Source organism: Eucalyptus grandis, chromosome 7 (genome assembly GCF_016545825.1).
Source record: "Eucalyptus grandis isolate ANBG69807.140 chromosome 7, ASM1654582v1, whole genome shotgun sequence".
Classification (NCBI taxonomy): Eukaryota; Viridiplantae; Streptophyta; class Magnoliopsida; order Myrtales; family Myrtaceae; genus Eucalyptus; species Eucalyptus grandis.
In genome coordinates, this window is record NC_052618.1 from 15748663 (window position 1) to 15775323 (window position 26661).

The following is a 26661-nucleotide window of genomic DNA, read 5'->3' on the forward strand; positions in this document are numbered from 1 at the left end:
CAGCCTAGACACAAGGAAAAAAAAAAGAAAAAAAAATTCAATTTTAAAAAATAAAATATAAAAAAGAAAGAAAGGAAGGATAATGAGGGTATGAGATAAGAGAGAACGAGTGAGGAAAATATTTAACTTAAAAAAAGCGAAAAATATTTTCCTCTATATTAAAATACTTTTTTTTCATTGATAAAAATATTTTCACCGTCTAGTTTATTCTTATGAAACCAACGCTAAAAAATCTGGAAAATATTTTCCTGAAAGTTATTTTTCGCGAAATGAACTAAGCTTAAATTTGCACCGTGGAAATTGATTTCTAGTCACCGCCGTTGCCCTCGACCATGCTGCCAAATGATATGATATCACAAGAAAGTCCCCCGACGTGGAAGGAGCAGCTTTACTATTTCTATTATTATAGAAATGGGAAGTAGTCTCTATGCAGATTGAGCCACTCTGAGTGGGTTTTTCATGGTCTTTCACTTCCAAGACCTCTCATTACTTTTTCAAAATGGTGATACCGCATCTTATATGAATTGTCTGGTAAGATCTTGAGCTTCAATTAGCACCGATATACCTAGAGCTCAATTATGGTTGCTAGCACTTACAATACCATGACCGCTTTAGTGTTCAATGTGCACTTGTTGGAGATTTTTTTTCATCTATATTGTGTTCATATATAATCCAATAGAATACTACAATGATACTCATTAATAAATGTATTAGAAAATGATGTTAGCTATTAATTTCTTTCATCCTTAAGCACTTTAAAACAGATAAATTTATGCTTGGATTTCTTCAACTTCAAATCATTACTGTCTTGCTCTTTGCCCTCCAATTTTATCTTTGGATTTCTCATTTCACTTATGTAATTTCATAGCTCGATCATTCAAACATGTAAATGTGTAGAGTATTCCGGATGGATTCATTAAGCAACATATTCAGGAGAAGCAAAAAGTAACTATGTGCTTATCACTACTTGTGACTCGGTGCCTCCATGTAACTATGTCCTTTTTCTTATCCACATTTAGTGTTGAAAATCCACAAAGACACTACCTTAGATCTCCATGATTTGTATTTCTAGAGTCCCTATGCTAATCTGCCATCATAAGATACATGTATACAAAAACAAATGCAGCAAATGGCCTATCATCTATGAAGAAGTTGCCTAGGAGTGAGCTTTTGGAGCTCACCAATTTCCTACCCCGCGTTAGAACAGAATGAACAGCACATAATATTGATATTAATAACCATGAAGCAAAGGAGACCCAAGATAATTAATTCAACCCCTAGAACAGTAGAGCACATGATTAACAAATCAAATTTGACAAGATGAATCATTGACTAATTACACTCGTTACCAAATGTGACAATTTAGAGAATAACGTTTAAGCTATGCAATGATAGGTCACCCATCAAAGTTTATGAGGGCAAAGAGTCAAAATAGCAAAGCTATTACTACATCGGAACAAGAGAGGCTTGTCCAAAATTTGCGAATGATTGCTTACCCTTTCAAACAAAAGAAGGCAGGAAAAGGACGGAGGAGACGTGAAGCTTTCTGAGGCTAATACCAATATTACAAGCCGATGAAATTAGTGTAATAACAATCGTCCCATCCTGCACCAACGTTATTATATTGAGCATGTGTCATTGAATTATCTCATTTTTCTGTGCTCATGTTGGTACCATCATAAGATCAAACTGAAAAGAAGTTTGAATGCATTATCGTCATGGAGTGGATAGTTTGAGTGGAAATTTACTCAAAGCAACGTAACTAACACACTGCATTAAGAAATTAGTGACTGCCAATCTGAAAAAAGTAGAGGATGAGGAAGCACTTTGGTTGGAGGAACTTACCAGTGATGTTATACAATTCATTTCGCTAACTCTCATTTTGCCAACTCTCATTTCCCATGCCACGAACGATTCTCGTGTCTGATAGATCCTGAGGGTGATGAGTGATCTAACGAGGCCAGATTCCGTAAAGATTCCCCCAGGTTGGATGGCGACGTCTTCACTCAGCCTAGGAGTGATGGGTGGCAACTCCTCTTGTAGCTCCTCTTGAAACTATAGGGATGATATATCGCCAGCTGACATGAGTCCATCTTTGTAGGAGAATTTGTAAAGTAGTCAAACAACTGCACAATGAAGTACACTCCGCGACAGGCATGAGACCATAGAAAGCAATGTTAATTTCAACTCCACAATAGGCCTAAGACTATAGAATCGAGGACTTGATTACACTAATTAATCAGATGGTGCCCTTTCGGTGTCTAATGTTGTTCATTTTACAAAAAGATATTTATCAAGCAGTTTGAATAGATTTTAGATCTATCCCTAATATGTGATTATGCGGGTGCGCAATTATTATAATAGCAACTAGCAACCAAGGACATCGAATAAATTGCATGGCAAAATGATTATTGAATGCTAATAGATAAGAAAGATATCATTCCTAACTAGTCTAGGGGTAAATGACAATATATATATATATATATATATATATATATATATATATTTATTGAAAAATGCGTAATCAAGTGATAATTCTTGTCAAAAAAGAAAACATTGAAATGCTATGGCAAAGCCCAAAGAGTTTGTTTAAATATTGAGCATGATTTTTTTATCAATGATTTTCCACAATTTTAAGAGAAGACTTCCCAAAAGACTATTTTAAAGCTTTTTCCAAGGAATTCTATTTTTCAAAAGCTTTTTCTAATTTTTCAGAAAATTTAAAATTTTTAATTCTTCTAATTTTTAATTATTTTTTTATATTTTCGAATCTTTAATAAAAATAATTTTTTATTTTGAAATGGGACTCGGGCTGGGCCCATCGCCTAATAGGGGTTTGGCGAACAGCCTCAAAATCTCTGATTTCACTTTTGAAATAATTATTCTGCCCTCAACTAAATACCAAAACCAGCCCACATTTGCCAAGCCAACTTGAGTCCAACGCCCACTCCCATCTCTTAGGTCGTTGTTCATGGCCTCATCTTCGGCTCGAAGACGGCGACGAGACGGTTCATGGCCTCATCTTCATGACAAATCGGGCTATGTGGTATGCCGCCTTGGTATCTTCGAGCCAGGATCGTTAGGCAAGGGAGGATTGAACCGAAAAAGAAACTCACCGGCGACAGAGATTTGGGAGCGAAAGATGGTGTGCGCATCAGCCAGAGGTCGTCAGAGAGGGTTCGAGCGTGACAGAACTATTGGAGAACTCCTTCTCCCTATCAAGTTTTACTCTCCTCCTCAACTCTCACTTGGATCTCCCTTTGTTCTCCGAACCTTCTTCGTTCGATTCTTGTGGCCGTGCAAGAGAGGAGCGCACTTGACCAGCCCCACCTTTGGTCCTTCACCGCCGCAACGTCACCTCCTCCACCACCGGAACGCTACCACCACCAAAGATGTTGAGAGTGCAGTCGGTTCTCTCTCTCTCTCTCTTTCTTTCTCCAAGAACTAGCCTCCCTCTGGCTCACCCTCTCTCGAGCTTGCTCTTTCTCTCTGTGTGGCTCCCACAAGCAACTCTCACCGTCTCCTTCTTGAGCAGCACTCATCGTCTCTAGTTTTCAGCCGAACCCCTCGAGAAGTAGCCCTCGCCCTTTCTCTCCATCTATTTTCAGCCGATCAAGAAGCCCTCTCGAGCTCACTCCCTCTTTCTCTCCCGATCTCACTCACCGGATCTCTCTCGCTCTCTCTCTCTCTCTTCTCTCCTCTCCCCCAGTTCTCTCCCAAGCTCAAGGAAATATCCCGTGGTTTGCTCTCACCACGTCATTAGCTGACGTGTCAAGCATTGTTTTGCTTCCATCCAATTACAGCTTGGCCCATATTTGCTAATATGGAATTTGAAATTGCTAGTAGAACACCTAGAGATGGTGAATAGGTGTGAAAACAGATTTTTACAAAATGCAATAAAAATGCTATACTTTTAAATTGAGTCTGATTGACTACAGACTTTGCAGAAGGGTTTTGATTTTAACAACTATTTTAAAACACATAATTATATCACAATAAATAAAGTAAATGAGGTCGGGGAAGAGAAAAATATACACAAGATTTATATTGGTTCGACTTTGATCAAGCATACGTCCACTCTCCCATGATGATAGCCTTCTGGCTGGTTTCCACTATGAATCGAAAGAGAATGTTACAACCTGTGATCTCGACTTTTTAGTGAAGTGATTCTACTACTCTCATAAAATCACTCTCTAAAGTTTCTCTCTTTCGAATACAATTTTAAGCACTAAATAATGAAGGACAAGTGATTTGGAAACTTCAGACTTTGGAATTCTTCTTTCACACTCTCCTCGAATGACATGAAAAACCTCCTTAAATACTCCTCAATGCCTTCTCGACCGTTGGCACTTTCCAGAGAATTTCTTTCAATCAACATGTTGGATAGAATAAATCAAGGAGATCTTGAGCCATTTAAAGATTGAGATGAAAGCTCGTCAATCTTATTCGCCCATACAATTAGGATCTTGATTTCCACAAGTAGATTCTTTCCAAATAAGCTTGCCTTCCAAAATGATATGCTTCTTCGAAAATGATTCCCATTAAGATAACCAATATGGTAAGTGATATTTTCAACTAGAAAGCCTGATATGTCTTGTACATGCTGAAGCCTTGAAGGAAGAAAAATAATCCTGAGTTTGAATAAGTCTTCATTCTTCACTTGCATTCAGTTTGGAATTTGTCTGAGTGGACAGACTTTTGATGAAAGATAGACTTTGACACAGAAGTTTGGCAATCTTTATAATAGAACTTAGATAAGTTTTGTTAGCTTCAAAACATCATAGAAGTTTTCTCCAACAAAATTAAATGAAAAAAAGAGAGTAGAAATTCTCTCATTCCACCACTTTCTCTCTCTTCCTCCTTTGTTCCTCCTTTGTCCACACCACCAGCTTGACCTTTGCACCTCCCGCCATCATCGGCGTCAACACCGTCTCCAGGCCAACTACACATCCAAACTGAGTCACCCTCTCTGTCATCTTCCTCACTTCGTCTTCGGCTTCGTCTTTCTCCCAGCGTCTATTTGTCTTCATATTCAAGTTGCTAGCTAGATTTGGTTGCTTCGTCTTCCTGTTGTCACCATGGTAGCTTGGGGAGAAAATATTACTTTTTAGTTTTTAGTTTTCTCCCCGACCACCTCACTGCTCGGGGAGAAAGTATTCACTGGCCTTGTCTTCCTCCCAGCGTCTGTTCGTCTTTGTCTTCCACCATGGCCAGATCTAGTCGCTTCGTCTTCCTCCTAGCATCTGTTTGTCTTCATTTCCATGCGACCGAGATGCTTAGAAAATCGCTGGGTGAGGTATTGGTCAAGTTCTATCCATTTGCAGGGAGACTCGTCGTGGGGAGTGACGGGAAGATGGTGATGAGATGTAGGAGAGAAGGTAACTTGTTCGTCGAAGGGATGTCGGAGGATGACGTTGGAATGCTGGGCGACATTAGCATCATCAATTTGCCAACGCTGCGAAAACTCATGAACAACAGCGATGGAGCCCAAACCATATTGGAAAAAACCTTTGCCGACAGTGCGGGTAATGTTTTTATGAATAAGACTTGAGATTATATTGTGTACCAAATGTATAGTATGAGAGCACAAATTTTGACAGGTTAACATGGATGACTTTAGAATGATGCACCTTAAGGGTGCAGATTATAAGTCCTAAATTTAGCAAATACTTTCAAATTTCATTCTATGTGCTTATATTATGGTCTTTCATATTCATACATTGCTTGTGCAAATATGATTGCGGGAAGACAATTCTCTTTGCAATTTTGCATGGATATATTGAGGGAAATAATTGAATACAAATCTTTGGTGTTCAGACAGATTGTGCATTGTGAAGCCAAGTATCCATTACATCTTGTCAAAAAGATGAGAACTAAATTACATTTAACTTATTCTCTGTCAAGTTTGAGATGCAATCACAAGAGTTTAGTGGTGCCACTTGTAATTTTATAAGCCATTTTTTTTGTTGCATCCGATCTTTCGATTGGTGTTGAATTGAAGGACATCTTTACGAGTAGTAGACACTTAAAAATATGAGTTCCTATTAATCGATAAGTATCACATGGCGAATGATTTGATTTGATGACAGCATTCAATACTCTTAGTTTATACTTTCATTTTCTATAACATCCTTATTAAAGTTATTAATTTTTTAGAAAAGCAGCCATGCATTATTACCCCAATGCCATGATTAAACCATTTGTGCAAAAATGGATCCATATGTATTCGTTTGTTGGTCATTGGAAAAAAGCTATGCATGTGGCTCATGTTTAGGAGATCCAATAATTTGACTGAAATTAGATATTGGGGTGTCCTCACTCCCAGTCGAGTCCACATTTGATCATGATGAGGCTTGAGCTATTACTACCTCATCCATTGATAATTCGGGGCTTTAGCTGCCCGATCAAACAATGATAACGTTTATCTAAGATTAAATAGCATCGTTTCATGTCATTTTAGTTCATATCACACCATCACCCTTACATATAAGATAATGATTAGATTGACATGTGAAACAAATGAGACAAAACTTGGCCGAGAGAACTTGATTACACTATTCCTCAAAGAGTTAAGATTAAATTGGTTCAATTGAAATGTTTAAAACTTGATTACATTCCGTATAATATGTTTAATACCGCTTGTGCAATTTTCTCAGCATACCAAAACACTAGTACCTCGAATTTGATGAAAATAGAAGATTCTTGTGTATGTCTTCATATTGATCATGACACAATCTTAACCTCGTAGATTTCATAATATCTCAAATAAATTGATAATTTGCTCTTGTCAATTTTGATCGTCTAATTTGATGTCCTCCCTTGATTGTGAAACTCTATTTCCACACATGAAAAACTCTATGCTATTAAAGTAATTAGATAAAGTGATGTTTCGAAGATATTTGGGTTTCAACATTTATCATATGGATCTCAAGTGAAGATCACATAATAGAAAGTGTGAGATCATTTGGGCTTAGGAGGATAGGGTTCATGCAATTAAAAAGCCATTTTGTTTCTGCAAAATTTGGCTCCGATGGCAATAAGGAACATCCTTCACTCATCTGCCAAGCTCAATTTGATCTTTTCTATTTTCTTATTTTTATAATTGGTTAAGTTGAAATAGCTCATCTTTTTTCATATTATCTAATTTTTCTCATTGTCTGTGTTTATATTTTGATTTTTTGTATTTATACATTGCTTTTTCAAATATGCATGTGGGCAGATAATTCTCTTTGCATTATTCAAGGAATCTATTAAGAAAAATAATCGAATTGCAACTCTTTGGCATTTAAACAAATCGTGGATGATGGAGCCGAAGATCCATCACATCTTGTCAAAAGTTGAGGATTGAATTATATTTACCTTATTCTCTACCAAGTCTGAACTATAATCATTAGAGTTTGGTAGTGTCTCTTGTACTTTTATAAGCCATGTTTTTTTTTTCCTCATATTGCTATCTTTTGACTGGTTTTTAGTTAAATCGCATCTTTTACAAATGGCAAGTACTTAAAAATATGAGACCCTATCAACGATGAGCATTTTATGTCACATGATTTGATGATGGCATTTAGTTCTCTTGCCCTATACTTTCGTTTTCTATGGCATCATTGTTAAAGTTATTATTTCCAAGAAGGCTACAATGCATAATTTCCCCGGTCCAAGATTGAACCATGTATGCAAAAGTGGGGTTCATATGTACTATTTTGTCTTATAGAGCTCTATCGTTGGAGAATATCTTTGCATGTTGCTTAGGCCCAGAAGAAGCAATTATTTAACTTGACATTAAAAGTCAAGATAATACATGAAAAGTCAATACTTTTTTTTCAACATATGGTATTAATAAGAAGAACATTATTCAAAATTGCTATTAATATATAATCTCTACATTGGCATGTCGTCGAGATCACCGATCTCTTTAATTCTTAATGGGACATCACAAGGTTTATTTTCTTCTATCATCCTAATGGCGCAGTAGAGACACGACGCAGGAGGATTCTGCAGTAGATGATTTGCATCTCATGTATTAAAAAGGGATTGAAAGAATTAAAATATATATACACACACATACACAATGTACAGGCACAATTGACCAAGAAAAAAGAGTTCAAAGACTTACTGACAATTTTCTCAAAAAATTCAATTACTACTATGCCTAAATTTCTTATTAATTATCAAATCCTGCTCCAAATCTAGTTTGAGCCATCATCTATTTTTTTGGAAAATGCAATGAATGAAAACCGTTTCTTTTATTTCACATGTTGCCCTATTAATTCGTGCATGATGCGTTGAGTCTGCAAACTACCTCTACTTTGTGGGCCAATGCCAACACATGTCCCTTCGAGCTCCATTGATGTACCATCAAGTTCCTATTAGTCTTCACCGAAGAAGATGTGTTTGTTCGATACTCCTCAAAAGGTGCGACCATCCAAGTGCATCGAGTCCATTCAAAAGATCAATAATATGATTCTAGTGGATGCATTAGGACAGACTATTGAAGTGCGTGAAATGGAACAGCTCATCTATCAATTTGAAAGAGGAAAGGACGAAAGTTTTGATAGCTCAATGAATACTTCGAGTGAATAGAAACACCTCAATGCCTCACTTTGGGTGCTGTGTAAGGCATCTTGTCTTGCACAATGCCTCATAGGCGTGCATTATTGAGTCCACTTTGCATTATTGGTGCGAGACTTGCTCTCTTTCTCAGAAGAAAAGTCAAAGGAAATTATCAATTGAATCTGGCGTTCGAAAATAATAGATATAAATACATTAAAATCATATCAATAAGTAATGTTTGAAAGAGCAAGAATAGAGAGGTAATAAAAATATGGCAATTTTATGATAATTATTTCACATTCTAATTTAATAATTATGATGGGCATAAAAATTAGATAACTTCAAATTTATTTTGTGAATTGAGTTTTTTTTTTTTTTTTTTTTTCACTTAAAGGGATGCCTAGAGGGGCTTTCTTTCAACAAATTTGCAAAGATAATACATGAAAAGTCAAGACTTACTAATGGTTAATATTAGTTAGACATAAGGATCTAAGTTAGCCAAAGTCTAATGTGTCAATAAGGAGAACATTATCAAAAACTGCTAATCGATATATAATCTCTATAATGGAAAATCATCAAGATCACTCATCTTTTGAACTCTAAAAGGTACATTACATACCTCATGCAACAAGGGTTAACTGAAGTGAAGAGAGAAGTTTGTTCATTTGGGCCTCATCAAGAGAGTTGTCAGTTTTCGCTTAATAATTGGCAACTCTTTTGCTTAATGAATCATTGCCTCAAGAGGGGTGAAGTAGGGAAGTAATGTTTGTTGATTGTAAAAGGAAAGAGGCCAGACAAGTGAGGGCACCTGGTCAATTCATGCATTTACGAATACCTAGATGTTTGTCCAATAGCGATGGACCAAAGGACGTAGAGGTAGACATCGGCAATGGGGACTAGTCGAGGAAAGGAATAGCAAAATGCAGAAATCCATCTCAGCTTTTACAACCACCCTCTATTACTCTCTCTCCCTCTCCCTCTCCCACAACTTACCCTAATTAAAGCAATCTTTCATATATTTGGATGGTTGTCCACGAGCAGTGGAAGAAAGGAGGTGGAGACTTGGACATTAGTGATGGGAATTGATCAAGGAACAGTAAAATGTAAAAAAAAAAATCATCCATTATGTATATATACTTACATTTTATGAGTCATCTATATCTATCATTGGATTGTTTATAAGACATATATTGTTCATCTTGATGGAGGCTACCGACATATAGAGGCCCTTTTGTAATTTTTTTTCTTTTGGCCAGTGATGACATGGGGGCAATCTACTTACCACTCAACTTCCCAAGTGGATCTCCATCCATACCCTATCTCCTCTTTCTTCCTTGGGTTTTTGAGTCATTCTTGAATTTCTAAATCATCGGATAGCTAGTATTAGAACTCAGCCGTTTATTGCAAAATGTTGTTGTTTTTCAACACTCCCATCCTTCAAAAAAATTAAAAGTGAAAGAAAAAGTAGGGTTATAAATTATCAAAAGCCACATAACTTCATTTATCAATAAGTGTATATTTTTGTAAAATTTTAAAATCGATTTGTGATAATTGCAATATTTGAAAAATAAATCTTAAAAATAAAATACCCAAAATAGATCCAAGCATTTGAAAGAAAAGGGGAAAACTCCAATTGAAATGACAAAGCACAAAACAATGTAAGTGGTGACTCGAATTGTTTCCCATATTAATGCTGTCCCATAAAAAGTAGCATTATTCAAAAAGTAAACTGGTTTAGAATGTTTATTTAGAATTTTTGATCTAAAATGTTATAGGCGACTTCAATTGTTTCCCACATTAATTGTGTCCTGTAAAGAGTAGTATTATTCCAAAAAGTAAACCAGTTTAAAATGTTTAATTTACTTAGAATTTTTGCTCTAACAATTCTATATGAAGTTACGTCTAATATAACAATTACAATTGACATTCTAATATAATAATTTGCTTAGTTATAATGTTACTTCTATGACAAAAAAAAAAAAGAAAAAGAAAACCCAAACTAATATACTTATGATAAATTTACCCCAAATGAAAAACTCCAAACTAATACACATGTGATAAATTTACCCTCAATTAATTTACGTTAAATTTTACCCTCAAATTATTAAATGATATATGACAGTTGATAGGTGTATCAATTTAGATTTTTACCTTTTGTCTATCACATTTGTACTAGTTTTGTTTTTAGCCTCTTTTTATCACATGTGTACCAGTTTGTCACTTTTTGTGATATTAATCCAATTTCATGGAAACTATGGAAGAATAATTTGGTCACAAATGTACCAATTTAGAGTTTTTGAGGTTCAAAAAGTTAGTTTTTGATAAATTTATCACAAGTCTATCAATTTAGGGTCGTTGATGGTCAAAAGAAATATTATCAATTTTGGGTTTTTCTTGATATTAACCTTTTTAAATATGATTTCCTTGACTTGCGCAAGGAGCGGATTTAGGATTAGTACCTTATTGGTGTTTGTCCATTGATAGTGAAGGAAAGGATGAAAGGATGGATCAAAACTACCACATTAGCGGTGGGAAAGGAGGAAAGAATGGATAACTCATCAATGTTTGTCCATTAGTGGTGGAGGAAAGAAAGGAGACAAGGACATCGGTGACGGTGAGGGTGAGAGTGCATTTAGTAACCATTATATTCCTCAACACAATTTATGCTTAAAAATATATTTTTTTCAATTCTATTCCCTTGACAAATTTCTAAGCATTCAAATGCATTTAGTAATTGTATAAAATTTCTATTCCCGAAGTAGAAATACGTTTAGTACAATCCTTAATTTTTTTTTCTTTTTCTTAGAATTTTTTTAATTTTTTAATAATTTTTTCCTTTTCTTTTTATTCTTTCTCTAGCTTGTTGCCAGCTACAGGAAGAAGAAGAAGAAGAAAAAAAAGAAAAGACAAAAAAAATTACTCGATTCTTGAGTCATTCTTAGGAACAAATAAATAACTTTTTTCTACTTCTTGATTCTGTTCTAAATCTACTTTATGGAATAATTCTATTCTCAGTAACAAAAACATTACCAAACAGGACCTAAAGGAACAATGATGTAGAAAATCATACATTTCTATGCTCAAAGGATTGACCAGTGTTTAGTTAAGGCCTAACTATAGCTAGGTTAACGAGCTCCATGGTCTATGCCCATCTCCTCTTTTTTCCTCGTGGTTTGAGTCTTTGCTACAAAATCATTCATTTATATGTCCATTAATTGGTGTTTACGTTTTAAAATGTTCATTCAATAGTCATGACTTTTAATCAATCACTTAAGTATCATAAATTTTTTAGAATTTTTAATTTAAATGTCAAAAATCTGACATGACATAATATTTTGAATGAACGCTTTGAAATATTTGTGACATTTAAATTAGTACCGCACAATTATTATAACATGTGCTATCCTTTTCTCGAGATCTTTAGTAGCAAAATATGCAAGGAATCATGAGAGATTTATTGATAGGTCTAGCAAGCCCTCTGTAGCATGCAACCACTAAGACTAATTATCAGCTTTTCCAGCAATAAGTTGCTACGTTTTAATGCTACCCTTCATCCTTCTTTGCACCCAAATCTCTTCGCCTTCTTCTTCTTTCAACGTTCTTGGTCTGTTTCAATCTTTCTTTCTCTAAAGAACAATTAGAGAAAATTCCGATCGATGTTGTTGTTGAGAATAACTTGAAAAATTATATTGAATTCATATCAAGAAGTAGTTTTTAAAAGAGCAAGAACAAGGAGAAATTAACAAAATGCCTACCATATCATCATATGACAATTTTATGATTCTATAATGACACCGAATGCCAAATACAATTACTCTCTTTAACATCAATCCCTCATCCATCTTTATACTGGCCCGCAATCTGTAGTGACCTCCAATTCGGTCGCCACCCTTACCTCACAGCTGACGTCAAGGTTGAGGCCCACCATATTATCAAAATATACTTATTCCTTATAATAAAAAAGGATTAATGTAGTTGGGCAAGAACTTAAACTGTTCATGAATCTTGTTCATGAATCTTGCAAGATAACTTATGGGCTTTTAGATAAACTGGTTATCATGTCCGTGCCCTTATAAAAGAATTGCTTTTATTTAGGATGATTCTAACTTTACATGATAAATTTTTATATGCACCTTGTTATTATGCAAATTATCCTTAAGAACTTAATTACAAGGAAAACGTTCCTTATGACTTTAATTAGTCATAACATTTTTTTCTTTAGAAATTTGTCATGACATTTTCAAATAGTCATAATAGAATACTGATTTAGGAGCAATTTCACAGTCTAATCTAATAATTATGGTTGGCATAGAAATTAAATAGCCTGAGTTTTTTTTTTTTTTTTTTTTTCACTTAAAGGGACGCTTTGAGTGGCTTTCTCTCAACCGATACGGGAAAGATAGTACATGATAGGTTAAGATTTATTTTCAATTTATGATAAATATTAATTAGATATAAGGGTCTAAGTCAACCCAAATCTAATTCGTCAATAAGAGAACATTATCAAAAATTGTTAGTCAACATATTATATTTGGATTGGCAAATCATCGAGACCATTCCCCTTAAACCCTTGATAGGACATCTCATATCCTAGCACGACAAGGGTAATTTGAGGTGAAGCGAAAGCTTGTTCATTTGGGCCTCATCAATGGAGCTTTCAGTTTTAGCTTAATAAGTGACAACTCTTTGCTTAATTGATCATTTCCTCGGGAGGGATGAAGTGGGAAAACAAGGTTTCTCAGAGGTAAAAGGAAAGAAGGAAGACAAGTGAGGGCACCGGTCAGTTGCCATACATTTACGTACACTTCGATCTTTGTCCAGTAGTGGTGGAAGAAATGACGTGGAGATAGACATAAGTGATGGTGATCGGTCCAGCAAAGGAATAGTAAAATGTAGAAAATCCATCCACTTCTAGAAGAGGGACCTGTCATGTTGAAGTCTGTAACTTTCCTTGTCAATAATTGTGTATTTTTGAAAATTTGCAATATTTGGAAAATAAATGTTTGAAGAAAAAGACTCAAAACAGACCCAAGTATAAAGAGAAGGGTTAATAACCTTAAAAACCTCAAATTGGTACACCTGTGATAAATTTACTCCAAACTATTTTTTTTTTTATCACCAAAAACCCCAAATTGGTATACTTTTGACAAATTTACCACAAACCGATACACTTGTGACAAATTTACCTTATGTTAATTTTCGTTAAATTTTACTATCAAATTATTAAGTTAAATAACACGTAACAGTATATCAATTTGGGATTTTACGCTTTATTTGTCATAGTTTACAATTTTTTGTGATTTTTTTGTGGTATTAATCCAATTTAGCGGATGGTATATTTATCACAAATTTACCAGCTTGGGGTTTTTTGTAGTCGAATAAATTAGTTTGAGGTACATTTGTCATAAATGTACCAGTTTATGATTTTTTATGGTCAATCGGGGTAAATTTGTCATGAGTATACTGGTTTGGGGTTTTTTATGGTCAAAAAAATAATTTTGGGGTAAATTTGTCACAGGTGTATCAGTTTGGGGGGTTTTTTAGTGTATTAATACTAAAGAGAATGGGGAAACTCCAATTGGAATAAGAGACCACGTAACAATATTGTAGTGACTTGAAATGTTTCCCATATTGTTTTTGTTGTGTAAAGAGTAGCAGTAATCAACAAAATAATCTTAATAAAGAATGACAAAAGTATAATTTACTTACAAGTTTTGATCTAACAATTTTAATTGAAGTTACGTCCAATGTAACAATTGCAATTGACATTCTAATCTAACAACTTGCTTAATTATAATGTTACTCCTATATTTTAGATATGATTTCATTGACCTGCGCAAGGAGCGGGTTTAGGACTAATACCAATAAGTGTCTGTCCAATTAATGATGGAAGAAAAGATGAAAGGATGCATTAGAACAAATACGTTAGTGTTGGAAAAGGATGAAAGGACCATTTGCAGTGGCAAAGGATGAAAGGATGGACGACTCATCAATGTCTACCATCAGTGGTAGGGGAAAGGATGGGAGTGGTGATGGTAATTGGTCCACTAAAGGAACGTAGAAAATTAGCCATTTCTATGTCCAAAGAATTGACTGGTGTTTAGTTAAGGCCTAAACTAAGGTTAGGTTAACGAGCTTCATAGTTTATATCCATCTTCTCTTTTTTCCTTGAGGTTTAGGTCTTTGCTATAAAATTCATCCATTTCTATGTCCATCTATTGGTGTTTACATTTAATTAATCACTATCCGTCATAAAATTTCAAGTAGTCATAATAAATAAAAGGATTTATGAGTAACTTGACATTATAATCCAACAATTATGGTTGGCAAAAAAAGATTAAACAACTTCAATTTTTCCTTATGAATCGAGTTTTTTTTTTTTTTTTTTTTGCTCTTTCACTTGAAGGGATGGCGATGAGGTGCTTTCTATTAGCAAATTAGTGAAAATTTGAAGGACAATACACCAAAAGTCAAGACTTATTTTTAACTGATGGTCCATATTAATTGGACAGAAGGGTCTAAGTTGGGCCAAGTCAAATATGTCAATAAGTAGGATATTATCAATAACTGCTATTTAATATGTAAATCAATAACACATCCATTTTACATTTTAGATTTATGTACAACTTTGAAAACTAAATTCAATTTTTTACCATTTACTTAGCTTAATTATAATATTAACTTCTATATTTTTTATATGCTTTCACAACCCACAAAGGAATGGGTTTTAGGACTAGTACCTAATTCTTTTTTGCACCCAAAACCCTTCCCCTTCTTTGTCTCTTATCATTCTTGCTCTGTTGTGCTCCTTCATCATTCTCTTTACGTCTCTCTGTTTTGTCCCTTTTTTTTTTTTTTGAGTTAAAAAAAAAAAATTGTTAGATCTGCTTTTTGTTCCTTTCTTTTTCGAAAAGAGAATTAAAAAAAAAAAAACGTTAGATCAATACTGTTGTTAAGAAAAATTGGAAAAATCATATTAAACTCATATCAATAAGTAAATCGTTGATGCAAGGGTATAAGTTATGATTCAATGAGCAAGAAAAGAGAGCCATTAGAAAAATTTCAACTATATCATCATATGTCAATTTTTATAATCTTCTACTTGGGATATGAGTATATATACCTCAAATAATCCACCTCTCCGGGAACTCCATCAATTTTACTTTTAACTCCTTTTCTTTAAAGTGGAAGTCATGATGGCTTTTTCTTGGATTGCAACAAACTTTAATGTTAAATATTTTGGACGCTGACGAATAATCAATGATGATATTGACATGCTTTTCTAATCTTTCATTGATGCATAATCAACATTATCAGTAAATACGTATTTAAAGTGAAAGTCATGATAGGGCTTTCTTGCACTAAAGGGTGAAATTCACCAAGACTAAAAAAAAAAAAAAAAAAGATTCCTCTAGTGAGCCTTCCATTCCACCAAAACCTTCGAAAAATGGTTAGGAAGATCTTCTAAAGTTGTTGTGATGATTGATGTACAAACATGCATGTTGGGTGGGGGCTATTTACGTGCTCAATTTAGCTTAAATTACATCATTCTAAGTAAAGTCAATCGTTAATGGACCCGACTTTTATTTCTAAAGAGAATAATAAATCTGCCCTTTTCATTTTCTCTCTCATCTATTGTCTCATTTATTTTCTTATTTACTATAGACATTTGATAAGAGATTTTGGTTTGAATCTTATCACCTACTCTTTTGATTCCACAAATTTGTTTATGTAAGAATTTATCTGAAGAACGTCTTCAGCCTTTGAATCATAGGAAAAAGAGAGAGGCTAATTTGTTTAAAAGAAGATTGAACCATAAGCATGTTCTGAAATATTAAATTACATTTATGCTTTCATCAAGCTTTAGCTGTAATTTATTCAAAATATCATGTTCAAACGTCCAATTATTTTTATTATTTCTAGAAGAGATCGTTTCAACAAGTTAATTTGGTAGTAAAGTTTATTTAGCTTAGTCCATATGTCAGTGAACTAAGAAATGATTCTCTTTATATAGATATTGGTTTTGACACATTATAAGTAATTTTTTTTTATAGCTAATTCGTTATCCTGCACTAATAATGCTGGAAAGTTTGGGTGATCACTGGGTAAGAGTGTCATTTTGTGCATATTAATTCCTTTTTTTTCGCTGCATCTCTATAGTTATATTAAGAGCAATAGTAGTTGCTAAACAGAAGAAAGAAATACAGAAGCCCGTCCGTAAATTCAACTTGTCGACTATCCAGAATCTTTTGGCATTATGAAGCGCATTAAAAATTGATTTGACGGCCAACCGTGTGAAGTTACAAGTCACGTGTTCTCTCTTTGTCAAACAGTACCGCGTGGTAAGCGTTAGAACTCCATGTCACGTGGGTACTGACACACCCTGTAAACTACATATCCCGAGGGTCGAATCACCTGTTCACTACTTTAACAGGTGATAATCATCTCTCCTTTATCCATTCATCACCCTTTTTCTGTGCTCAAATCTCTTGGCTCTGTTCGTCCTCTTGCTTTGTTTCGCTGCTAAACCATTCTTCTTCCTCCTCTTTAGTTTCTGCTGCTCCTTTTCATTATTCTCCCTCTCCGTCTCTTTTTTCTCGCTCTTTCTTTCTCGGAAAAAAAAATCAAAGAAAATTGTCGGCAGATTCTGTCGTTGGTATTGGATGGGATGTCTTGAAGCGCTATGTAATTGTTCCCATCGAACGTGGATTCGGATACGTGATCTTCTCCAAGAGATTCGCCAACCGTCTTCGGGGAGAAGTCCAGAATCTGAAGAACGAGGTTCAGAGGGTCGAGGTTCTTGCGGAACAGGCTAGAAGCAATGTTCGGAAATTCAACGATGTCTTCACGGCGTGGGAGGCAAATGCTGGCAAGGCCTTGGAGGAGGCGCGAGAGCTGTTGGACGAGTTCGAAAAGGCGACCAAGACTTGCTGCTACGGGACTCTTCCTGACCCCAGATCTCTTTACCAGTTCAGCAGGAAGGCTGAGGGCAATATCGAGGTCATTAATCAACTCACTCAAAAATGCAACAGATTCAACGGACTGGACATCTCCTTCATCGATCCTGCTTTGGGGAGTGTCGCTGCCTCGAATCCGGCCAGGAGAGAAGGCAAAGATGTTGTTCAGTCGACCACTGCAACAGGTTCTGCTTCTTTTGTGTCAACGTCGATGAAGCTTAGGGACGGTGGCGTCTTTGAATCCAGAGCTTTGATGATACAGAACATCATGGACGCTCTTGCTGATAACGGCAATAGCGTGGTCGGGATTTACGGGATGGGTGGGGTCGGCAAGTCCACCCTTTTGGCGGATACCGAAAAATAATAAGGGAAGAGAAGTCCTTCGATCTGGTTGCTCACGCTGACGTGTCCGAACATCAAGACATCAAGAGGATTCAAGAAGAGATTGCACACAAGTTGGGCTTAAGTGACCTAAAGAATGAAGAGTATGTCAGCGTGCGAGCGGAACTCCTTCAGGGGAGGTTGAAAGTCGAGGAGAGGAACAAAAAGACGGTCCTCATAATACTAGACAACCTTTGGAAGGGGCTCGACTTGAAATCAGTCGGCATTCCTTGTGAACCTAACAACAAAGTCATGGGATGCAAGTTGTTGTTGACGTCGAGAGATCGCGATGTTTTACGAAGGGATATGGGCTGTGACAAGGACTTCCACCTTGGTGGGCTGAAGGAGGAAGAGGCAAAAAGATTGTTTGAGAGGATAGTTGGAGACAAAGTTCATGATGATAAGTTCAAACCTTGGGTGGAAGTAGCACTCGACAAATGTGCAGGTGTGCCTTTCTTAATCATCGCAGTGGCAAAGCGTTTTAAAGACGTCGGTTTATTTGAATGGAAGGACACTTTGAAAAAAATCAAGAAGTTTAAAGATAACAAAATCAATGACTTGATAAATCAGATGTTGAAATGGAGTTATGATAGATTAGAAGAGGATGAGAAGTCATTATTACAACTTTGTGTTGTTTATGGTATCTCCACGCCTTCTCTTGAAAATTTGGTGAGGTACGGCGTCGGTTTGGGGTTATTTGAAGAAGTTAGCAGCATGGAAGACGCTAGGGATAGGTTGAGCTCACAGATTCGAACTTTTCAAGCCTCCTCCCTTTTGTTAGATAGTGAAGATGTGGATGGTTTCAAGATACATGACTTGGTTTGTGAGTTTGTTGCCTCTGTTGCATCAAAAGATCACCCTCTTCTCGTGTTGAAAGATAAAGATAAGTCGATAACAAAGTTGTTGAAAGACAAGCTTAAAAGTTGTAGAGCGGTATGCTTTCGACACATTGACATGAAGGAGTTTCCTAAAGAATTAGATTGCCCCGAATTACGCATCTTTTTTCTTTTCACCAACGATGAATCTTTTGAGGTTCTAGATTCATATTTCAACTCTATGGAGAAACTCATGGTCTTAACTCTTACTAGCATACGTCTCGTTCATTCGCCAAAGCCATTTCAATTCTTAGAGAACTTACATACTCTATGTCTTAAGTACCGTTCGCTAGAGGATGTGGCCATTCTTGGCAAGCTAAAAGGATTACAAATTCTTAGCATTGTGGACTCTGAAATTCAACGATTGCCAAAAGAAATTGGGCAACTAACACAGTTGAGGTTGTTGGACTTGAACTATTGTTCACATCTTCAGATGATTGAACTGGGTGTGCTTGGAAGATTGATCAAATTGGAGGAGTTGTATATGAAGAATAGCTTTAATCAATGGAATCCTGTGGAGCAAACTCAACCAACTAATGCTAGTCTGATTGAGTTGAATCACTTGAAGAATCTTTGCACTCTACATGTCTCCATTCCTGATCCAAGTGCACTCCTAGAGGACCTAAATGTTGAGAAATTTTCCAAGTTCAATATTAATATAGGTAATGTGCATCGCTGGCCAAGTGAAAAAGGATCGAGCACATTAAACCTCAAGTTGGATCCATTAAGCGATATTCTTCGGAAAGGATGCATACAAAGTATCTTAGGCAAAAGTGATGATTTGTTTTTGGACGGGTTGAGCGAAATTGAGCAAAGTATCTGTGCGTTATCTCAAAAGGATTTTCTAGAATTAAAGCAATTACAGGTCAAGAATAGTCCCTCCATCCATTACATCCTCCAATTGCCATCCCACACAAAGTTCAAGATGTTGGAGTCGTTAATTCTTAAGAATCTCATCAACTTGGAGAAGATATCCAAAAAGAATATCACCTCAAAGTCCTTTAGTGCATTAAAAGTACTACGAGTTGAAAGTTGTGACAAGATGGAAGTTCTATTTCCTCTTTTAGTGGTGAGAGAACTTTCAAAGATAGAAAAGATTGAACTTGTCAATTGCAAATTAATGCGCGGGATTATAGAAACCGATGATTGTGGCAAAGTAGAGTTGCATAATTTGCATGTATTGTAGTTTCATAACTTGCCAAATATCAAGAACTTTTTTGCTGTTGGAAGTAGTACATTAGGCGACCAGGTTGGCACTGAAATTGCATTCTTCAATGGGCAGCAGGTAACTTTCTATCAAAAGAGCTAGTGTATCTGCACACAACTTATCTTTTTCCCATGTTTTGAGCTTCCATGAACAGAGCTCGCTTTGAAAGATAATGAAGCCAGTTCAGGGAAATTTTGCCAAAAGCTTTTGTGACTTTGCCAAAAGGATCATTTTTGCATCCTTTACACCAAGTTTAAAGAAGATGACAAATTTTCAAGTTCAAAAAGGGGAACAATAATTACAAAGTTGATAAATTATATTGTCACAGCAACAATTAATGGCATCCAATTGAAAGTGAGGGCGATTATTTGTAATATATTAAATTCTAGACTAGTAGGTGGAAATGTAGTCAACACTTTAGCTAGCTTTAGTGATAACATTTTATAGGAGATCCTTTTGGCATAATATCTACTGCTAGTTTGAAGAAGATGACAAATCATGCAAGCTCAAAAACAGAAGCAATTATAGGTGAAAAATCCTTTGTTATTTATTTTTATCAATGAAAATGATATTAGACCGCTGTAGATATATTTTATGGTCCTATCTACACTTCTAAGAATAGTAATTTACTAACATGAAAGAAAATTAGTAGACCAAGGATAAACAATGCCCTCAATCAAGGAAGCTCAAGGCTATATTTTATATGGGGGGAAAACGTTGCAGGGAAAGGGTTTTATTTGACTAGATAAGATTGCTCTTTCATAGTGGCATGGGCCCAAGGCTCATGCCATACGTTAGTTCCCCTGTGGGGAGATATAAGTGGTGGGTCCCACAAGATTGTGATGTCAGAGTGACTTTTCTTCAGCCCATGCTTTGAGCTTCCATGGAGAGAGCTTGCTTTAAAAAAAAAATAATGGAACTAGATCGGAAATTTTATGAAGAGCCTTTGTGGCTTTGCTTTTTTTTTTTTTTTTTTTAGTGTTTGCAGCTTTTAACTTTCTAGGATTCCAAATCTTCATTAAAGTTTGTTGCCTTAGCTTTTAACTTTATTATTATTATTATTATTATTATTATTATTATTATTATGATTCATTAAATCTTCATTAAAGAGTTATTATTTGCCTTATTACCTTTTATTATTATTATTATTATTATTATTATTATTATTATTATTATTATTATTATTATTATTATTATTATTATTATTATTATTATTATTATTATTATTATTATTATTATGTAAAATCTAGAGATGCAAAGATCCATGCGTTTATAATAAAATGTTTCTTCAAATTGTAATAAATCTCCTCCGACATTATAAAGCAGTGGCATCCTACAAACAAGTAGTCTAAATTGGCTTGTTGGAGATAACAATAGACTAATGAACAAAATGCAAAAAAGTTAAATTTGTTGTATAGGTGGGAGCAATGTTATGGCAAGGTAGATGGGAGATTGAGAGTAACTTGGCAGATGAAAGCTTTCCTAGAGTTGTAGCAATGAACTTTTAGAAAAAACTAGTTACTCTTTACAAAAAAGAAAAAGAAAAAAAGAAGTAAATAAAGCTTTCCACCGTCATGGGGACTAAGGGTCTCTTCACTTTTTAGACATGTTGATTAAGGAAATTATGACAACAAAGAAGATTAATTGGGATAGGCTACATATACATCCGACTTGAAAGGAGTACTTGAGGTGATTAAAAAAGGATAGGGAAAAAGAAATCCAAATAATCTCAAGTTATTTACTATTTTTCAAGGATAGTTAGGATCTCAACCATTGGTGATGACTAGTGGCTACTCAATTATTATGATGTCCCATGTCTACTCAATTATTATGATATCCCAATTGCTGACATGTCTAATTTTATGTTGTTTTGCGGGTAAATTAGTCCCTTTTGCCTTACCTAAATGGATGAGGAATGATGTCACGTTCAACTATCAACTCCTTATGTCCATAAGTCATATTCATATACCATTGTTCGCCCAAGGTTTAATTTTTGAGTTAGGCTCGTAACTAGATGATATATATGGGAGGCCCAATCTCACCTTAGACTAATGAGACATAAGCTAGGTGTATCTCCATCTAATCGATATAATTTGACAATAAGAAAAATATTTCATGCATAAATTAATTGTCATTAGTAACCAAAATGAGTACGAATTCTTAAATATTTCAATTCCTAATATTGATAGTAAAATGCAAACAAAATTCAATCGTAATAGCAGCCCTTGTTATATTGTAATACAGGGGCTATTCGGTACCGAATCATTGATGGAACAAAAGTATAAGTGTTCAGAGTTGCTGACATGTATGAGTTGCATCTTCTCACTTTTAAATTCTCTAGAAATAGTTTCCATAAAGATGGTTGAACATCTCTTATGGTACTTGCGCAAAGCATGAATGGGTAGTACAATTGCCGAATAGGATCTCTAGAAGCCTTCTGATATTCACAAGAAGCTTAAAACTCTCAACAACCTCACACGAATGGCTTAGACATTGCACACATGTACATTGAAAGCAATTGAAAACAATCGAGAGGAAAGTGAGCTATAAGGTTCAAGAAGCTGGAGATGAAGGGCCTTTAAGACACTCACTTGACTTCATTTGCACTTACAAGATCTCATGTTTTTTTTTTTTTACTAGTCAAGGGAAGCTTTACTCTCTCTTAAGTGCACGAGCAAAGGGAATCGAAGCCTTCTCCGTTGCCTAACTGAGCAAGACCTCTCGGGTCTTGGGCTTCAGATATCACCCCTCTTAGTTCTTACATGAACTACAAGACCATTCTCATGGAACTTTTATCAAAGAAATAAAATACATTTCGCAAATCATCCATTTCAGTTGAGTCATCTTAATTGTCGAGCGCATAGTGGAAGAATGTTTTCATTGAAATGAAATATAGCAACGTACAGGCAGGTTGACTTTGACTAAACTAAAAGCAATATAGGCCGTTCACCTAAAATGTTGTTTGTACAGGCTGTACAAATGCGCCCTCCCACGGGATTAATACGTCGACCTTCTTAGATATTTTTAATCCATTATAATGAGATATTTAGCACTGTTTCTATAATTTGACTCGAGTATATGTATATGATTTGTCGTTTGCATATAATTGACCTTCCAGCATTAACAGAAAAACAATTTTAAAAGGAAATTTCAATCGATTAAGTATATATAGTGGTTTGAAGTGGGGAATGATGTGAGTAGGATTTGTTCATTTGACCCAAGCGATTCCTTTTCTAATCGCTTTCTCTTAGCCTAACTATATAATTGCTTTAGAGTGACCTAATGTTGATTTGAGGCATTCGGTATTAGATAAAATCATATCTCTTACTATAGTGCACCATTCGATGGCTAATCTATTGCCTTTTTTTTTTATCTCAATCTCACCATCATTTTCTTTCTAATGGCTAATATTTCTCCTCAAGCGATCCCTCAGCTGCATTCTCTAATGGTGATTACCTGTTTGACTTGCTTTTTGTTTCTTTAAATAAATTCTTCCTCATTATTAATTAATTTACGAAATGGTGCAATTTCACTGAAGAAGTTCATTTGTATTGGAACTTAAATGACTTAAATGACCTTCTCTAAGTGATTTAACAATTGCTAGTATAGTAGCTATTTCATTCTCGGGTTAGCCAAAAAGGTACAAAGGGAGAGATTTTATTTGAGTTTGGGATCTATGAAACACTAATGTCATTAGATGATTGTACATGAGTGTATCCAAATTACCATTTTGCCTATGCTTAACACATTCTGATCAGAATCCCTACTTAGCACTTTTTGTTTTGTCTCTAGTATATTCCAATAGCCTTTACGTTATGGAGTCATCAACATTAGTATGGAGATTTTTTTTTTTGTGCGACTTAAGATAGAATTACCAATTCCATGAATTTGTAATTTACGTCTTGGCACTCTTCTTTATTTACATCTTGGAAGTTCATGAATTCGTAATTTAACTAAATCACCAATTCTGTGAGTATTGCAGGTTGCATTTCCTAACTTGGAGAATTTATATATCAAGGGCATAGATAACATCAAGATGATATGGCATGAACCAATTCAAGTGGATTCATTCTCTAAGCTAAAATTGCTTTCAGTTAGTGAATGCAAAAAGCTTGTGAACATTGTACCTTCTTTCATTCTAGGATGGCTCTTGAGCTTGGAAACTTTGACGGCAAAAGGATGTGATTCCCTTGAAGTTGTTTTCAAACTCCAGCCACCAAATCCTCTAGATGGAAAGAGTGTTGCTTGTTCTCCACTAAAAGAGCTGAAGTTAGATGACTTACCAATGCTAAACTGTGTATGGGAGAAGGAACTCTACCGTCATATTAAATTCCATTGTCTACGTTCGGTTACCCTTCGGAGATGCGGTAGGCTTGCCTCTTTGTTTTTGACCTCAATAGCCAGAGATCTAATCCAACTTGAGGAGTTGGAGATCAATCAATGTAGCATTGTGGAACTCATCGAGAAGGAAGGACTAAGTGAGCTGTGCATCAATGTGGAAGCCATAGAATGCCCAAGTCATGAGCTAAAAGTAGCATCATCCTTTCCTAGTTATTTTCAGCATATGAAAACTCTAGATGTGTCACTTTGTGATGGGTTATCAAATATGTTCACATCAACAATAGCTGAAAATTTGGTGGGACTCACAAAATTGAGGATTAAAAAATGTGAAATATTGACAAAAGTCATTAGTGATGAGGGAGGAAATGATGGGCATGTAGTGACTTTCAGTCAATTGAAGTATATGGAACTTGATGGGTTGACTAGATTGAGGTGTTTTAGCTCAAATGGATACACTTTGATGTTCCCTCTCTTGGAAGATATCATTGTGAATAGATGTCCCCAGATGAAGTTCTTCCACAATGGACAAATAGAGGTGCCAAAGCTAAAGGGAGTAAAAGTAGGTTTGAATGAAGGGTATGAAGCGACAAAGTGCCAGTATTTTTGGAAGGGAAACCTCAACATGACCATCCAAAATATGTTGGAAGAAATGGTACGCTTTAGTTGCTAAATTCTATGCAATTTGATTTTTTCTTATCACCAATAAAGTAATTTTTTTTTTTGCTAACTAGAATTTTATGTTTAATGATGCATTTTCTAATAGGCTACGTTTGCTGGGACTAAGTATATGCAGTTGCTTGAGTTCCCGAGCTGATTGGAAAATGGCATGGCAAACTTAATCCCATCACATCATCTTGGCAATTAGAATCATTAGTGGTGGATAAATGTCCATCATTTACTAATGCTATTCTATCCAGTTTGATGCTTGTTTTAAAAAGAATGACAAGCTTGCAAGTGCGCAATTGTGAGCCTTTGGAAGAAATATTCGATCTTGAAGGGCTTGAGGCTATGGATTGCACTCAGGTGTTGCCTTTGCTACAGTATCTGCACTAGGTCAATCTACCAAAGTTGAGGCAACTATGGAATAGAGATCTCCAAGGAACAATGTGCTTCAATTCTCTACAACATCTTAGCCTTTATAAATGTGGTAACTTGAGACATGCTTTTGTTCCATCAATGGCTTGGTGCCTTCCCAATCTATGGTAGATCGAAATAAAGGAGTGTGATCAAATGGAAGGAGTGATTGTAGATGAAGAAGGGCAAGGAAGTGCAAGGGACGAGATTACATTCCCATATCTTAAGTGGATAACTTTGGAATGCTTGCCCAATTTGACTAGTTTCCTCTCGTGGAAGAATCATATGCTAGAATGCCCTGTTTTATTAAAGTTGAGCATTGCCCATTGCCCCAAGATGAGAAGTCTAACTTGGCAATCTTTGATGGAGATTAACAATGGCACCGCTTCACTTTTCACTCCATAGGCCAGTCTCTCAAATAAATGCATTTTGGGCACTTCATTTGAACATATTCGTTCGCATATAATTGGACAATGCATGGTAAGTAGACAAAAGTGCTAGTTATAATTGTTTGTAATATCAATCGTCAATGCTTTGCTCAAATTTGATCGGGACTCTGTGTTTCATACCTAAACAAAGATGACCAGAATATTTTCCTTCCCACAATAATCCATGATCACATCCATAAACTATTAATGCAAAACAATTTAGACATTGATAACCATGTGCGTTTTTAAAATCATTTAATTATACATATCCATGTACATAATCTATTAATATTTACTTAAAAGATTAAAATTTTTCTAATCCTCAGCAAATATAAGTATTAATTGTCCATATCCATATATTTTTAGAAGTATTATTTCTGTGAGCTCATAAAATCATATTGTATATGCAGTACCTCAAAATTGATTTTAGAGGGATTTTAAACAAGTTATGACAATAATCTTATAAAAACATTTACTTTTTGAAATTTCGACTATAAAGAACAAAACAAGTAAACATATAATATCATTTAAAAATGGCAAAAAAAAATGAAGTATCACCCACTTCATATTTTCTTGCACAGAAGCAAACTAGCGTTGTTATGTTAAACATGAAGAAAAGGGGAAAAGAAAACTTCATAATTATAAAAGCCTAGTTCACAAATTGCTTAGCTATTACAGCTCTTTGTACCATAATCATCTTCCCAAACAATGAAATTGGAGGAATTAGAGAGAATTGCTCTTTTCATTGGAGTGCTCTAAAATTCAATAATGATCGGTGCAATCAACTTTTTTTTTTTTTTTATCTTAATAATCACAAATGCTTGAGCTGGCTCTTGATAAAAAAATAA

At 35.2% G+C, this 26661-nt stretch overlaps 1 protein-coding gene across 1 annotated transcript; it reads left to right on the forward strand.

The window, feature by feature from the left end:
• The first annotated feature begins 5206 nt into the window (after positions 1-5206).
• On the forward strand, positions 5207-25125 carry LOC120295894 (probable disease resistance protein At4g27220). Its single transcript, XM_039317502.1, has 6 exons — positions 5207-5525; positions 17195-17827; positions 17929-19832; positions 19950-20048; positions 23953-24963; positions 25075-25125. The coding sequence occupies exons 1-6, from the start codon at positions 5207-5209 to the stop codon at positions 25123-25125; spliced, it is 4017 nt and encodes a 1338-aa protein (XP_039173436.1).
• The last annotated feature ends 1536 nt before the right edge of the window (positions 25126-26661 follow it).